Below are 16387 nucleotides of genomic sequence, written 5' to 3'. Positions count from 1 at the left end.
TGCCCGGCGCCCGTCCGCGCGGCCCCACTCCGACACCACCTCCTGCTGCCGTCACGACCACCCCCTCGCCGCGCCGCCCCGGCGCCATGCCGTCGCCGATGCCCCTCTGGCGGTTGAGGAGTGTGCCCGAATGAATGGGTGCTGGGCACCCGTTGCGCCCATTCGCCCAGTGCCCGCTAGGCTCCCCCAGAGCCTATGACATGTGGCCCCCCAGAACGTGTTTAAAAAAAAGAGGAATTAAGAAATAATAAATAATAAATAATAAATAAATAAAATAATAATAATAATAAATTTAATTAATTAATTAACTAACTAAATTAATTAAGTTAATTAATCCTACTTAATTAATCTAATTAAACAGTAATTAATTAGCTAAACCCTAATTAAACTAAGCAGTGTATGACATGCGGGACCCACACGTAGTTGACCCAGTCAACTGCACTGTTGACTGCTGACGTCAGCATGACATCATGCTGATGTCATAAATCCATTTTCGAATTAAATTAAATAATTAATTAAATTCCAGAAATTATTAAAATCTTTAGAAAATCATATCTTTTAATCCGTAACTCGGATTAAATTATTTTCAACATGAAAGTTGCTCAGAACGACGAGACGAATCCGGATACGCAGCCCGTACGTCCGCCACGCGTCGCTAGCATAGTGAACCTGCAACATTTCACCTCCGGCACCTCTGCCCGAAAACGCGAAACACCGGGAACACTTTCCCAGATGTTTTCCCCCCTTCGTCCGTATCACCTCCTACCACGTTAGAGCATACCTAGCACCGCGTTTTGCCTCCTTATGTTTTGTGATGCTTTGTTTGCTCTGTATTTACTGTTTCTTCCCCCTCTCCTTCTCTGGTAGACTACGAGATCGACGCTGCTGCTACCCAGTTCGACTACGGAGTTGACGACCCCTCCTTCTTGCCAGAACAACCAGGCAAGCCCCCCCCCCTTGACCACCAGATATCGCCTATTCTTCTCTATACTGCTTGCATTAGAGTAGTGTAGCATGTTACTGCTTTCGGTTAATCCTATACTGATGCATAGCCTGTCATTGTTGCTACAGTTGTTACCCTTACCTGCTATCCTACTGCTTAGTATAGGATGCTAATGTTCCATCAGTGGCCCTACACTCTTGTCCGTCTGCCATGCTATACTACTGGGCCGTGATCACTTTGCGAGGTGATCACGGGTATATACTATATACATTATATACATGACACATGTGGTGTCTAAAGTCGGGTCGGCTCGAGGAGTACCCGCAAGTGATTCTGATGAGGGGGCTGAAAGGACAGGTGGCTCCACCCCGGTAGAGGTGGGCCCGGGTTCCTGACGGCCCCCGACTGTTACTTTGTGGCGGAGCGACAGGGCAGGTTGAGACCACCTAGGAGAGAGGTGGGCCTGGCCCTGGTCGGCGTTCGCGGTTACTTCGACATAACACGCTTAACGAGTTCTTGGTATTTGATCTGAGTCTGGCCATTTGGTCTATACGCACTAACCATCTACGCGGGAGTAGTTATGGGTATCCCGGCGTCGTGGTATCAGCCGAAGCCTTCGTGACGTCAGCGACTGAATGGCGCGCGCCGGATTGGACTGGAACGCCACTAGGCTAGGTCTGCTTCCGGCCGCGTACGCAACGTGCAGGTGTGCATAGGGCGATGGGCCCAGACCCCTGCGCGCATAGGGTTTAGACCGGCGTGCTGACCTCTCTGTTGTGCCTAGGTGGGGCTGCGACGTGTTGACCTTACGAGGCCGGGCATGACCCAGAAAAGTGTGTCCGGCCAAATGGGATCGAGCGTGTTGGGTTATGTGGTGCACCCCTGCAGGGAAGTTTATCTATTCGAATAGCCGTGTCCCTCGGTAAAAGGACGACCCGGAGTTGTACCTTGACCTTATGACAACTAGAACCGGATACTGAATAAAATACACCCTTCCAAGTGCCAGGTACAACCCGGTGGTCGCTCTCTAACAGGGCGACGGGGAGGGGATCGCCGGGTAGGATTATGCTATGCGATGTTACTTGGAGGACTTCAATCTACTCTCTTCTACATGCTGCAAGATGGAGATGGCCAGAAGCGTAGTCTTCGACAGGACTAGCTATGCCCCTCTTATTCTGGCATTCTGCAGTTCAGTCCACCGATATGCCCCTTTACACATATACCCATGCATATGTAGTGTAGCTCCTTGCTTGCGAGTACTTTGGATGAGTACTCACGGTTGCTTTTCTCCCTCTTTTCCCCTTTCTATACCGGATTGTCGCAACCAGATGCTGGAGTCCAGGAGCTAGAGATCCCGAGGATGATTCTACGTGGAGTTCGGCTTCGAGGAGTAGTTAGGAGGTCCCAGGCAGGAGGCCTTGCCTTTTCGATCGTTGCTACTTTTGTGCTAGCCTTCTTAAGGCAAACTTGTTTAACTTACGTCTGTACTCAGATATTGTTGCTTCCGCTGACTCGTCTATGATCGAGCACTTGTATTCGAGCCCTCGAGGCCCCTGGCTTGTATTATGATGCTTGTATGACTTATTTATGTTTTAGAGTTGTGTTGTGATATCTTCCCGTGAGTCCCTGATCTTGATCGTACACATTTGCGTGCATGATTAGTGTACGGTCAAATCGGGGGCGTCACAATAAGTTTCATTAGGACCCTCCGAGTGTCTGTCATCTAGAGCCTCCAAGCCTTTGTGGATAGATCACTTGCATTCTGGGCCAGAATATCTCATCCGGATCGACTGAGGTTCTTTCTGCTCTAGGCTCGTCTGGAACCTCTAAACGACATTGGTGGACCCTTTGAGTATGTTTAAAGTTGTCACCTTTAATCCATTCATACCCTCGGAGTTATGTGATACAGTCCACCCTATATATACCCGATGCACCTCCGACCAATGAGTATTGTGCCAAGCTTTCGTAACACATTTTCTCCACTCCTCAACCCATATTTTCAGATATTCCCTCCTTCATGGGATCCATTCCTATCATATGAGCATTCCAACCTCTCATATCCTATAGATCCTATGAGTGTTTGAAGTGTGGAGAAGCTTACATTTTATAGCACAAGCAAGAGATTAGTCAGCAAGCAACCCAATTTCTTGATATTTTTTGGAGGGTGCACACCTCCTAGATCATCTAGGTGTGCTTGGGAGCCTTCAAGGTGTGTTGAGGAACTGAGAAATTTGTAAAGACAAGGAGATCGCCTACTTCATTTGAAGATCTATTCCGAGTGAGGCTTTCTTTATGATTGCCATGGTGGGATACGTGAGCCTACGAATTTGTGTTCATGATATTTGTGTCAAAATTTGTGGTCAAGGCCATGACATTCGTCACCGGTTTTATCACCTGGATACTCCTTTCGTTGATCAGACTCCTTAATTGGTCCCACTCATGTCGACCTATATGCCCATGTGCTCATGCCAGGAACAAGGATCTTGGGCCAAGGCCCATGTTGTTGTCTCTGCCAAAATTATGGCTCTCAGTTTCCCCTAGACTAACACCCGGTGGACCCGACCAGTCTGTATCATATGTGGTGTAAGTGAGCTAAACCACTAGACTTAGGTTTGTTTTTTTAGTAACACCGACTAGAATATTGGCACACATGCGCACACTCATACAATGCCCACAGAAGACCAGGTCGGAGTCACGAAGTGAGCTAAACCACTAGACTTAGGTTTGTTTTTTTAGTAACACCGACTAGAATATTGGCACACATGCGCACACTCATACAATGCCCACAGAAGACCAGGTCGGAGTCACGAAGCTTCAAGATTTACGAAGTCACCGCCTAGCTATCAGCAAAAACATCACCTTCCACTTAAGGTAATCCGCATTAATGACACACCAAAACATCAAACATGGGTTTGATCCCTAATGTGTTTGGGGTACCGCTACACTCCTAACCATCCAGCCATTGGTTTACTATACTTAACATTAGCTAAATAGTTACCGTTTTGCATCTCAAAAAGAGTTATGGTTCTGCACCTTAAAAATAGGTAAGGATTTCCACTAAATTTCTAGAAGTGGTGATTAATTGTTATGAGTTGCACTGAGCTTCTGGTTTTAATTCTTGTTTCACCAATCTTGTCCAAAAAATTATTAACCGAACCTCATCTCTTCCCCTCAAAAAAGAAAACCAAACTCATCTGGAGAAAAAGACCCTTCAAACCATGCGAATGCAGATGTCAGTACCACTGAAATCGTCTCATCCTCATACAACTTCAAATGCACATAGCAGAAAAATTCCTCTGAGGAACTTTCACTTGGAGAACGCGCCTGCACATACAAAATGGCAGGCCATAGCTGGTTCCGACGCATTTAAACATAGTACGATAATTTTATCATACGACAAGGGACTTCCTGCATATACAAACTAGAGACAATTGACATCATATCATCCAGAGATGACACTAAAAACAGCTAACAAAGGTGAAGATAATTCTTGTGTCTACTACTACATCCATATTTCTACATGGTCTTGGATGTTAACAGCATGGTTGCACTACATTGTGCAAAACTCTTTTAGAAAGATAGATGGCACAGCATGAGAAAGCACCTGAAATGCTACCGACCCTCTTGGCCACAAAACGACTTGTCCCAGAACAAAGTGAGATTTGTCAAGGCCAGTAACCTCAATACTTTGCAGCTTGAGCTACCATATCTGAGTACTGTTCTGGCACGAAGGATTTCACTCTCAATTCAACCTTGCCATCTTGACTGGGAGAATATGATTTCACGCCGATGACTGTGGCCATTGCTGCAACAGATTGAAGTTCAAATCAAATGCCGGTTTTATTAACATTTGCATGATATTTATAGTAACTAACAGCAGGGTACCTAGACAGGATGTAGATCTCACAACATAGACCTTAAGCATCACAAGCGGAAAGTTATAGTTTTTGACTTTCAACAAGTTTAAATGGAGTGAAATTGTGAGATCGCAAGTTTACATATGCAAGTAGCAAGTTAACTTTGATGTAATTGGCCTGCTTAAATTGTGGTTTATGCCCGATTGTAACGAGTAAAGCACGAGCCAGGGCAAAGAGGCACTGGTTCACAGATGACAGACTCATAGGCCTGTCAGTGTTGGCAGAAAATGTATAGAACTGCCTAGAGCTAATAAATATATCAGCGCTGCTATACACACGATAAAAATGCGTCCGATTCCTGCCCGATCCTACATGGCAGCGCTAGCGCGAGCGTGCATGCACGGGATTTGAACGGGAAGGCAGTGTCGTTCGCAGATCGTGCGTCAAGTATCGTCTGTCAAGCAATTTCGTAAATATATTGTACAACTTTCTCCGTAGCAGCATTTTGAGTGAAGCAGCAAACAGAGAGGCATTCCCAGACAAAAGAAAAACAAATTGGTGTACTTACTGTCATGTATACGCCCATATAGGAGCCTTTCGCCAAGCCAATCCTGCAATGGCCTGGACCGTATTCTTGTGCTGCGTCTCACGCCAGATTGCCACGCAAGACCAAATGCTGATAGCATTCCATGAAAATAGACAAGAACATCAGTTTCCTTGCAATATACACATACTTATTTGGAACAAGAAATGTCTGCATGCTGCAACGTGCAGAAGTAGGACCTGTCAGGCTTTTCCTTCTATTCACTTCTTGCCTCTTCTTTCTCCTTTGACCTTCCTTTTGCAATTTACCTTTGTTTGGGGACCGTGAAACCCTTGTATCAACCGTCTGCTGCTGGAAATACAAAGGAAAAGCTGAAAATTAACATACAAAAGTCTCATGAGGTCAATATGCCTATTGCTTGTTGCACAACTTGCTTACACGAGTTACATGGACCTACTAGATGGTAACACACCCTTTTGGCAATCAATATGTGTTTTATCTTTTGACTTGCTATACTATCTCGTTCCTTGAATGTTTTATTAATATTGATTGGCAAGTATACGGGGCTATATTTATGTTTGTGATGTTACTGAAAATGACCCAGGGTCATAAACCATACAAAGAACACATATGAACTGTATGCGAGCACATCTATTGATGGATAATGATGTTTCACAGATCATATATATGTAGATATCAAATAGCTAATGTGCACACACCGACTCTAGCATTCCAATGTGGAACATTGCTGCCTTGTACGTGTCTGTACCATGCAGGCAGTTGCTGCGACCCTAGTAGGACAATCCTCAACTGTGGCGACCACAAGGTGCTACAAAATTATCTCAGCTTGCATACAACCAGGTTTCTTCTACTCTAGTTCCCCTGCTCAGCTTCTAGTAGTAATCCCGAGATCTATAACTTGCAGTGAACTGGATGTTGCTGTACAAAAATGTTCTTTGCGCTAGGGCAGCCGACCCATAATAGTATACTACTAAACCAGAAGTGACCACTCAGCCCCCTCAATATGGAGTGATGTGCTAAGGCTCAGCTATGTAGCATCTTTATGCTCATGAATAACATGAGCTTGACATATATGTATTTATGTTATCCCTACTATACTGTACAAATAAACAGAATAAGATACCCACTGGATTTGGCATATCACATATGTAAGATTATACTAGGACAAAAGTTTCAGTCTAGAAGCTAAAACATGGGAATGTTCAAGAAACAAATGTACCTCGATATTTGTATCTTGCATACTAGGTTGAGTCTCTGTATCACAATTTTCCGGGGGTATTCCCAATGGATTGCTTGCCTCTTCTGTAACAAAAGTATACTTCAGTACTTCACATGCAGAAGAATGTTAAGAGTCATGAAATTTATTATACCAAGTAATTTAGGGCAGCTTAAAGCATGTGTTTACATTTACAAAGCGTACAGCATAATAACAAAAGAAAATTAAAATCAGCTGGCAGATTATAAGATTGTTTTGTAGCATACATGTATATGCAACAGTAACAATAACAGGTTCTGTATTTGATGAAGGCACAGACCCTAGCTAAGAGCAGTCCTTGTAGGAATCATCTAAAGTATGTGCCTACATGCATTACAAACTACTCCCTCCGCCCCAAAAGTGCCATGGTTTTAGTTCAAATAAGTCAAAATCTGAACTAAAACCACGACACTTATTTTGGGATGGAGGGAGTATTAAACAGGAACATGAAGCAGAATAGGCAGAAGTGAGACCTGCCCCTCTTTTCATTCTCTTCAATGGCTGCTTCTTAGACTCCTCATTTTGAACTCGCTTTTGCTTACTATCTTTGCTTGGGGAGAGTTCATTGCTTGTACCAACTGCAGGTTTCTGGAAGTTCCAAGATGGCAGGCATAAAAAGAGTTGAAAGCAGAGAAATATGCAACTTTTCTATATTAAGAAATGCACAAGCTAAACTCAGTTCCTTATGGCTGCAATACCAAAGCTACGGCTAAAAAGACAATGGTGTTTAATGAAGGAATCCTACCTCGAAGTTTCCTTCATGAACATGAGAGTTATTCTGTGGGACAATATCTTCTGGAGGTATTTCTGATGTATGGATTGGCTTATCTATACAGAAAACAAGCTTTAATGCAAGAATAGATAACGAGTGTACATGTAAATGGCACATAAAATGAGTCGTGGACTCGTACAAGCATGGACGACCAAATCTGAAACAACTGATAGAGATGTACAGTTTGCTCCTAGACATGGAGACAAACTCTATGGCTACTACTTTTACAACACTTAGATACAGTGATGTGTTATGGCATCCACATGTCACCATCAGTTACTATCTTGATGGCTGATACTGATACTGAAACTGTGAGGTTGACGTATCCATGTTTTTAGGGAAGTGGTCATTACGCTATTCACAAAACGAGTAAAACAGTGCTAACATGCCCCTATATGCATAAAGTGGTGCCTAGGTACAAATTATCCCTCCAAGTTATTAATTATGTCAATGCTTCTGCATTACGATGCTCCTTTGGAGGAACACACCCATCCTACAAAGGTCCCAAATCCTGGCTAGAAACAATCACCTGATCTCATGCAGCAAATGGAAATGGTACTAGATTCCTTTGCACAAATTTGTTACTAGGGTTCAGAATAGCACGTGTATATGCTGTACAGGAGATTACTAGTTTCCAATAAGCTATGCAGCTGATAGCATGTACTGATTCCGCAATGGCATCATTAGGAAACTTAGCACTACCATGCCATAATATGGCATTTCATGATAATACAACACCATCGTGTCTCTTTACGTAGCTCAGAAACGCAGCATAAAGGTTGCTCTTCAGAATCTGTACTACCATCTCCCTTCTTCAAGCAGTCAAAGTTTATATTCATGTTGGAGAAAAACACTGCTATAAACCTATATAGCACCAATAAAGTAGGCAACTGACCATATTTTGGACTTTGGCTGCTGTTACAACTTTTCACAGGATGGTGCTGAAGGATAAGGAGATAAAAGAATAATAGGTTGGCTAAGAGGTGGGACAAAAACATCATCCATTCATCCCAGGTGAACTATCTCAAGTTCATGACAAATGTTACGACCATATTATTCTTTATAAAATTTATCAATCTGTTATCTCTCCCATTCGTCCTTTCAAACGGGCAGAACGGCGCAAAATCAAGGGAGCCCTCAGATGGGCGGGTCGGCCAGCCTTCTTATAGGTTAGAATGCTCTACTCCCTAATCTAATCATCTACGTGCTCATCTTCATGGTGATAATTACCTATGTTCTTCTGGAACTCCACAGAGTAAAAAACTTTAAGTCGTGAAACATACACTAACTTACCAAGTAATTTAAAACAGCTAAAAAGTAGATAAAGGTGTCAAACAAAGAATGCAAGACCTGAAACTCTTTTTCCTCTCTTTGCTGACTGCTTCTTGTTTTTTCTTTTTTGGACTGCATTTTGCTTACCACCTTTGCTCAGAGGGAGTTCATGGCTTATATCAACTGCCTGTTTCTGGAAGTCCAAAAAATGCAGGCATAAAGAACTTTTTCTTTAGAGCAGGCAAATACGTAACTTTTTTCTACATTTAAGAAAAGAATGCACAGGATGTGCATGCAATATGCTAAAATCATTGCATGTGAAGGGAATAAGTAGTGCATCAGTGCTCAAGCCTTAATTGTGTAACAGCTTTAGAGGGTTAAATGAATAGATATGTTAGAAAGGCATATTATGGCAAAGTGGTACGTTATACATATGTAACTAGAGAAAAAGAGGAAGATGCTCACCTAAGTTACTTACTTCCATAAGATTATTTACAGTGGCAATTGTGGGGAACAAAAGAGTGATACAGACCTAGGAGGAACTAAGTCCCACGGTCCCACAAACTGAGCTAGGCCCAGTTCTTTACAACAGCAATTTCGAAGGAGAACAGCGCTTATTGAAACAAGCCTACCTCAACATCTTCATCCTGAATATGAGACTGATTATGCGCATCTGGAGGTATTTCCGGTGGATGGATTGGTTCATCTGTAGAAAATATGTTTTAGACCTCACCAAAGAGTAAAAAAGAGAAATCTACAAAAACAGACACGTTTGGTAGTCTGCTTTAGACCTCAACAAAACAAGAAAATATGATTTAGAACTGTGCATGTAAATGCAACAAAACAAATTGTGGTGTTTGAGGGGTAAAGTTTTCCCAGTTAGAAAAAATGCACTTATTGTAATTAGTTAAGAAGGCATGCTGCAACCAAACATTACAAAATGATTAACACATAACATTATAAGACAGCATAATCCTCTCAAGTCAACTAATAGAGAAAAAACTATGTATATGCCATTAACCAAAACCAATGCTTCGATGTGACACAGTTCTTTGGAGGAATGCATCCACCCTTATAGGTCCGAAATCTCTAGAAACAATCATCAAACCTCATGCACCGGATGATTCCTGTCGCCCAAAATTTGTTGTCCATGTCAAGAATAGCATGCACAAACTTTTTGTGGGTGGTCCATAGGAGTCATGCTTCTTATAGTATGTCTGACTCCAAAATAGCATAACTAGGAAACTAATATTGCCAAGCAGAGTTGACTTCGTGATAATGTACTATCATCTAGAAGTTCATTCTAACGTGGGGGCTACAATAAATAAAAATTGTTCTCTCTTTTGCTAAATCTTGAGTCCTCAGTTCTGATGAGCAAAATGTCACAACTCTTTTGAGGGCATACGTACGAAAATTTGCAAGGAAAATAGGTACCTTGCACAAGCATGTCCCCTCCAAGCACTCCCTGTCACACAATAGGAATCAAAGTATGATACATGTTAAGCACACTAGAATGGGGCCTATAACTGAGTAATAGTTTGTGCGGGAACTCACCTGATATCCGATATTGTCATCTTCACCATGCAACACTGACGCATTCCTACCTGGTGCACTACCCAGCACTTTTGTTGTTTCACCTTCCAAATGATGAGAAGAAGTTTCTGGTTCATTATTTGGCCTCTCGGTAAATGGGTGATTCACTGGCATGTGCTCTTCCTGAAGAACAAAATAAAACATAATGTGCAGTGAAGTCAATGGTTCAGGAGAAGTTCAATAATAAACAAGATGAAAGTCAATAACAAGTTCAATAGTAACTAACTACCTCTAATGAAACATTTTGCCCGCTAGATGCATCCTTTTCTTTGGCAACGTCACTATCTATGCACGCACCAAGTGGAGAACTTACTGGTTCAAGAACATGGTCTGGAAATTTTATGATTGAAGTTGGGGTCTCCCTTGCAGTAGAGGCCTCACCGTTCGTCAAAACAACATCATTGTAAGAACTGTGCACCTGCGATTGTTTATCCACAACAGTTTCTGGAGAATTATCAGATTCATCGTCTTCTGAAAGATCTGCTTTATCGTTCAGAATGTCTCGACCAAGTATGTGTTTATCCCATTTCGAAATTGGAGCATGGTGGCTCCCTGATACAGGTCTTTCTGGAGTACGATCACTCGTCAGATACTTCTGCTTAGTTCTTCTTACAGGCCTATCACCAGGAACATTGAATAGGTCAGGGATACAAGCTTCCCCTATGTTTATTTCTTTGATCTGTAACTTCTCTCGCAACAGGCTTTCCTCTTTAGATGCATCCAAATTTTTGAATGCTGACATTAGGGAATCCAGAGTGGCGCCTTTATCCTTCTTAGCAAAGGAATCTGTATAGAGGTAATTATATTAAACAAATCTAGGTTGAAATAGTTGAAACAGAAATGAGGAGGGGGTTTTAACCTTCTCTCGTTGAGACATCTTGTATATCACATTGGCTAGAACTTGAAGGGACCGGTGGCTTGGTTCTTTCAGGAACTGAAGGAGGCATGTCGTCTTGAGTGGACTGAGATTCTGGTAAAGTTCCCATCTGGGAATCGGGTGCTTCAGTACCATCTGAGGTATCCATGCCCACACTAAAATTGTAAGAATAGACCGATTTTCTCCTGATAGTTAACAAAACAAAGCATGGGTCAATTCAATTTCATGATGGACGCTTAGGTGCATAACAAGTTGGCAAGAACTGATAGGTTACTGTAAAGTGATGATAGGTCAATATGAATTAGCTACATAAAAGTGCACTTTCTTAATACTGACTGTCTACTTCAATCAGTGGCAACCATAAGAAACAGCAAGATGATAAGTATGTAAAGAAATCCAAATTAACTTTTCGCAAAGCACAAGAGGCTATATTACACGAATGGCTTCTAAGGTCATACCATGAATAAAGTCATCTCTAAACATTAACACAAGTTAGAAAGAGCAGTTTATCAGCAAAAACATGGAACAAGATAGGCAGCATACCTCGACATTCCAGGCCGCTTCTTGGGTGGTTCGATAGGCCGATCATAATTTGCTGTTTTGGTTGGAACCTCACCTCTTAACTTTTTTATCTCCCTGTCAGCCTCTGCATTCATGAACAGCATGTTAGAGCATTACTGTCATTTACTGCTTCACTTACTACAAAAATTTAGAAGGGGGTGATGGGGATACTTTCGAGCCGCTCCAAGGTTAAGAAGTACTCCTCTGGATCGTCAATGCTAAGCGCCTGGGAGAAATCAACATTCACTGGGTTGCTGCAAAACAGTAGCATCAAAACAAGTTATTTGAACTCCATTCACAGCTCACTATAGCAGAATGCAACTGACTTATGAACATATTGTTCCATAAGCTGTCACCAAAGCTATATCTGAAAGTAACAGCCTAGAACAAGCAAGTGGGTTGCCTTTGGGTGGGCTTGAGAGAGAACTGAGCCCGCTTGCGGTCCAGCCCAGGCCTTCTACCCTGCTGGTTGTTCTTGCCATCCACTCGATCCTCCTGATAGAGCTTCTGGATGTCCCCCCGCTCCTTCAAGACCAGGCTGGCCTGCTCCATCAGCTCCTTGGAGCGTTTCTGCACCAGACCGGGCATTGTGAGACTATGTCCAGCAATCAGTTCAAACAGCAGATAGTTTGTGACTTATTCTCCTATATCTATATGGATTATCCCATGTATATTTCTCGGAAGATAAAGAAAACTTGTAATCCCGAAAGGAAAACAGCCCCGCGGTAAGAAAAAACGAAACCCTCGGTCCCCAGTGAGGTCGAACACCGCATGAGCCCAGACAAGCAAGCACGCGCACGCGCGCCGGTTCGAGAGCGGGGGGTCGCGTAAGGAATGTACCAGGGATCCGCCGAGCAGCGCCCCAGGGGCCCTGGAGGGGGATGCGGAGGCCGCGGCAGGGCCAAGGGTCCGGAAAAGGAGGGACGTCGCAGAGGCGAAGGAGCGGAGGGGGTCACCCGCGGCGTCGACGGAGGCCATGCGCCGGCGGCGGCCGGGCCCCGCCTGGATCTCGCCGCCACGAGGGGGCAGGAGTGCTCAGGCGCCGCGTCGGTAGGGGGTTGGGGGGGGGGGGGGGGGGGGGAGTTTGAGACCGGTGGGGCTAAAGATTGGAGTGGCGACTGGAGGCGACCGGGTTAGGCCAACTCCAAGGCACGGCCGGGTAATGAGGTGCCTCGGTCGTGCGTTCAACCGTACGGCCGCATCTCGTCCGCTGTACATGTAAAATATATTAAAAAATTAGCTAAATGGCTATAGTTCATGCTAGCACATTCTTGCCGATTCATGCCGGCGGCAACAAAGTCGGCGGCCTACAGAATAATCACCCACCGGCAAAAACCTTGCGGCCAGTACACAAGCCAACCTTTAAAATGGATAAGTTTTTGGGGCCGGCAACAAAGCCAGTGGCCGGCACACGAGCCAGCCTTCAAAATAACAAGCTTTGGGCTCCGAGAACAAAGTCAGCGGTCGGCACAGCAGCCAGCCTTCAAAATGACAAGTTTTGGGCTCCGGCAATAAAGCCAGCGGCCGGCACAGCAGCCAGCCTTCAAAATGGACACACATCGTGGTCGTGGTCTCACCTAGTTCAGGCCATCGCGAGCGAACATCTCCTTCTGTCGGTTCGCGAACCAAGCCTTCCTCTCCGGTGACATGTTGTTCTTATCGACGCTCATGAACGCAAGTGCCACCTCTTTGACTTTGGTCTCGGCATTGGTGGCCTCGATCTCAAGCTTCTTGAGTTGAGTGGCCTCCTCGATGCCAAGCTTCCTCCTCTTCATAGCCTCCTACATGTCAAGCTTCTTTGTTTGGAGACCTAGGTATATCTTAATTGCTCCTTATCTCTTTCCTCACTTCCTTTTGGCTCATCATATTCTCCAAAGTTCCTTACAAAGCTATGGAAGAGGCATCACGCTTCTCGTCGGGCTTTGAGCTTGTCTTCCCCCTCGGCCTCTTGAGCAAGTCTCCCTCCTCGGCCACAACCGCCTTCCCTCCTTTCTACTTACGAGCGGCATATTGGTCCTTGAACTTGGGGCAATCTTTGATGAGCGACCAACAATGCGTGAGAGTAAACGGCTTGTTCTTGTGCTGGGCCTTGAAGGCCTCCAAAGGTTGGAATGCCTACACATTCAAAGATGCGGCCACAATTGTAACATGAAAGGACATAAAATGCATCAAACATAAATGACATGCCAAGATGAATGAACACATGATGAAAAAACGGGAGCTTCATACCAAGTCGCCAAGGCCTAGGCCCATCAAGAGATGGGCTTGAACGCTCTCAAGCGTGGCACAATACTTGTTGCACTCTTGTTGGATGAACCCCATCTCTTTTGGATTGAGCTGATGCCGTGGGTGCTCGCAAATTGGTAGGGGGCAAACTTCCTTAGCTCATGAAAGTTCTTGTGAACTCTTGTCCAAAAGACGGATCCTTTTTGCTCGGCACCTTTCATGGGATCTTGGCCTATCTCCATCCAACTCTCGCAAATCAAAGTTCCTCCTCTTGGGTGTACGATCCCGTGCAAATGTTTTGCCTCGGCCCTTTGGGCGAGCTCATCGATAAACACCAATGGCTCGGCCAAAATGTCGACCTCTTCTTCCTCATCTTCACAGTACAAGTCATCATCTTTATGCCAAGAGTTGCCATGGTCGTCCTCGTCTTCATCAAGGCCGACGAATTGAGTGTCATCATAGTGGTCGCGGGCGTCCTGGCTTTAGGTGGCGTCCGGATCAAAAGCTTGGGCGCGCCCGTCGACGTGGAAGGCCTCACCACGGCCCTCGAAGATGACGTTATCCATGAACGCCGCGTAGTCTGGGTCGTCAACCGTGGGTGTCGGCATTGCAATTCCGTCGAATAGCCTGCGGGCGCCGGCCATGTTGGCCGAAGGGAACGACCGGGGCTACTTCCTTTGCGTCCCGTCGGACGGCTAGCCAGCGTCGTTGTACCCTGGCATGACATTAAGGTCGATGACGCCCGTGGGCATGGCTGGAGCGACCACACTATATTCTGCGCGAGGTGGAGAACCGTGTCTTCCCATGGCCGTGGAGCAGCAGCGCACGATCGTCTCGGGGAGTGATGGGAGAGCTCGAGGAACGATGCTGCGAAGGACGAGCGACCGACGAGCCTATGCTGGTCGCGGTCATGGCAGCGACCGAGAGGATGGCCGGCGGGGGTCGGCACAACCCTAACATGAGGAGGGTGTGCGCCTTGGCAACGATGGACTCCTTGCGTCCATGCCCGCCTGGTGCTGTGCGGCATGAAGCACGGCGGCCTCGATGGCGTACACCGCAGTGGCCTTCTTCTCCGTGGCCTTTGTTCGTCGGTTCCTCCTCTTGGTCGATTCGGCGTCAAGCTTGGCGATCTCCGCCGGCGTGAGCTCCGACCGCGGCTTCTTGGTACCCTTCTTCTTTGCCGCGGGGTGCGCGGCCGCGATCGGGTCATCGGATTCGTCGAGTCGCCAGCCATGGTGGAGGAGGAGAGGCGGGAGAGGGCGCGGGACAGTTTTCGGCAAAATGGATGGAAAGTGTGGGCGGTCGTGTCCCCGATAGGCGGGCCAGGGGAGGACAAGGATGCGCGTCCCGCCCGTCAGCGCGATGTCCATTCGGCCGCAAACGCGGCCCAACTTTGAGTTGGGTGTGGGTCGAAAGCGGACCAAAAACGGACGACGGTCCGTTCGCTCCTACACGTTGGGCGGTCTGTTCTGTCCATTTACACCCCAAGGACGCGGCCGATCCATTTGGGGTCGTGCATTGGAGTTGGCCTTAGAGCAACTCCAACATGCCAACCCATTCCGTCCACGTACATTCGTTTGTCAAAACAGACATAAAAGTCGGCCCAACGCGCCGACCCAAACAGACGCGTGCCTGCTTTTTGTCTGCCGGGCGACCCATTTCTGGCCCAAATTTGGGCCTCATTTGCGTTGGCGTGGACACGAGGCGGACGTGTGCAACGCCCGCCTACTCCACCCCCTGGCCCGCCAGTCGGTGGCACACAGTCTGTTCTCTTTCTTCCCCATCGTCAGCAAGCCCCCGCTCGCCCCGCCCCATCGTCACTGCTGCCCAGTTCTGGTGCCCTTGCCAGCAGGCCGCACCCCCACATACCTTCCCCGCACACTGCCACCTTCCCACGCCGCCGCTCCCCCCCACACACACGTCGTCGCGAGCATGAACTCACCCCCGCTCCCCCCGCCAGCTCCTTCGTCTGACGCCGGCACGCTCGCCGGACTCCTCCAGGCCCGCTACCCGGTCAGCTTCGCCGGCCAGCTTCTTCACCGATGCCTGCAAGCTGTTCGACGATTTGCCCCCAAGGTACAAATGGACTCCGCTGGCGAGATCTTTTTCCACAATTTCCTTTGCGACTCCGATGATTCCTCATCCGACGATGAGGAGATGGTGGCTTCTGTGTTGGTCGTCCATGACCACCTTAGTAGGCATCGACCGTTGTTCCCAGGCTCGATCCCGGGGCACACTCCAGCGTTGAATCGCAACCGAGAGAGCGGCCATTTCCTTCTTTGGGAAGACTACTTTGAGACACCCAACCCGCTCTTCAAACATCACCAATTCTGGCATTGTTTCCGTATGGCTAGGCATGTTTTCAACCGCATTCGGGAGGGGTGGTCAGATACGATGAGTATTTCAAGTGCAAGGAGGATGCCCTTGGAAATATTGGCTTCTCCTCTTATTAAAATGCACTGCAGC

General features: G+C 46.3%; 1 protein-coding gene across 3 annotated transcripts; it reads right to left on the bottom strand.

Moving 5' to 3' along the window:
* Positions 1-4306: 4306 nt before the first annotated feature.
* Positions 4307-12803, bottom strand: LOC123078576 (centromere protein C). 3 transcript variants are annotated; one of them, XM_044501127.1, is made up of 16 exons: positions 12536-12803; positions 12099-12265; positions 11867-11949; positions 11678-11780; positions 11117-11319; positions 10487-11043; positions 10219-10380; positions 10099-10129; positions 9297-9370; positions 8743-8857; positions 7366-7448; positions 7094-7208; positions 6585-6667; positions 5584-5695; positions 5369-5476; positions 4307-4748 (listed from the first exon to the last, which is right to left on the bottom strand). In XM_044501127.1, exons 1-16 carry the CDS (start codon positions 12671-12673, stop codon positions 4624-4626), a joined length of 2259 nt encoding a protein of 752 aa, XP_044357062.1. In that variant the 5' UTR covers positions 12674-12803; the 3' UTR covers positions 4307-4623. The 3 variants fall into 3 exon arrangements, with proteins under 3 accessions (XP_044357062.1, XP_044357063.1, XP_044357064.1); XM_044501128.1 differs by having other exon boundaries at positions 5584-5692; positions 12536-12780; XM_044501129.1 differs by having other exon boundaries at positions 10571-11043; positions 12536-12780.
* Between the last annotated feature and the right edge of the window lie 3584 nt (positions 12804-16387).

This window comes from Triticum aestivum, chromosome 3D, assembly GCF_018294505.1.
Source record: "Triticum aestivum cultivar Chinese Spring chromosome 3D, IWGSC CS RefSeq v2.1, whole genome shotgun sequence".
Lineage (NCBI taxonomy): Eukaryota > Viridiplantae > Streptophyta > Magnoliopsida > Poales > Poaceae > Triticum > Triticum aestivum.
This window is presented reverse-complemented; position numbering and strand designations above follow the sequence as displayed.

Bases quoted from the DNA above. Each gene is read 5' to 3' on its own strand.
- LOC123078576 (XM_044501127.1), bottom strand. From the start codon at position 12,673: ATGGCCTCCGTCGACGCCGCGGGTGACCCCCTCCGCTCCTTCGCCTCT. The intron at 11,950-12,098 runs GCAACCCACTTG...ACTGTTTTGCAG, and splicing joins TCTCTCAAGCCCACCCAAAG to CAACCCAGTGAATGTTGATT. The intron at 7,449-8,742 runs GTCTTGCATTCT...TTTTCTGTATAG, and splicing joins GAGAGGAAAAAGAGTTTCAG to ATAAGCCAATCCATACATCA.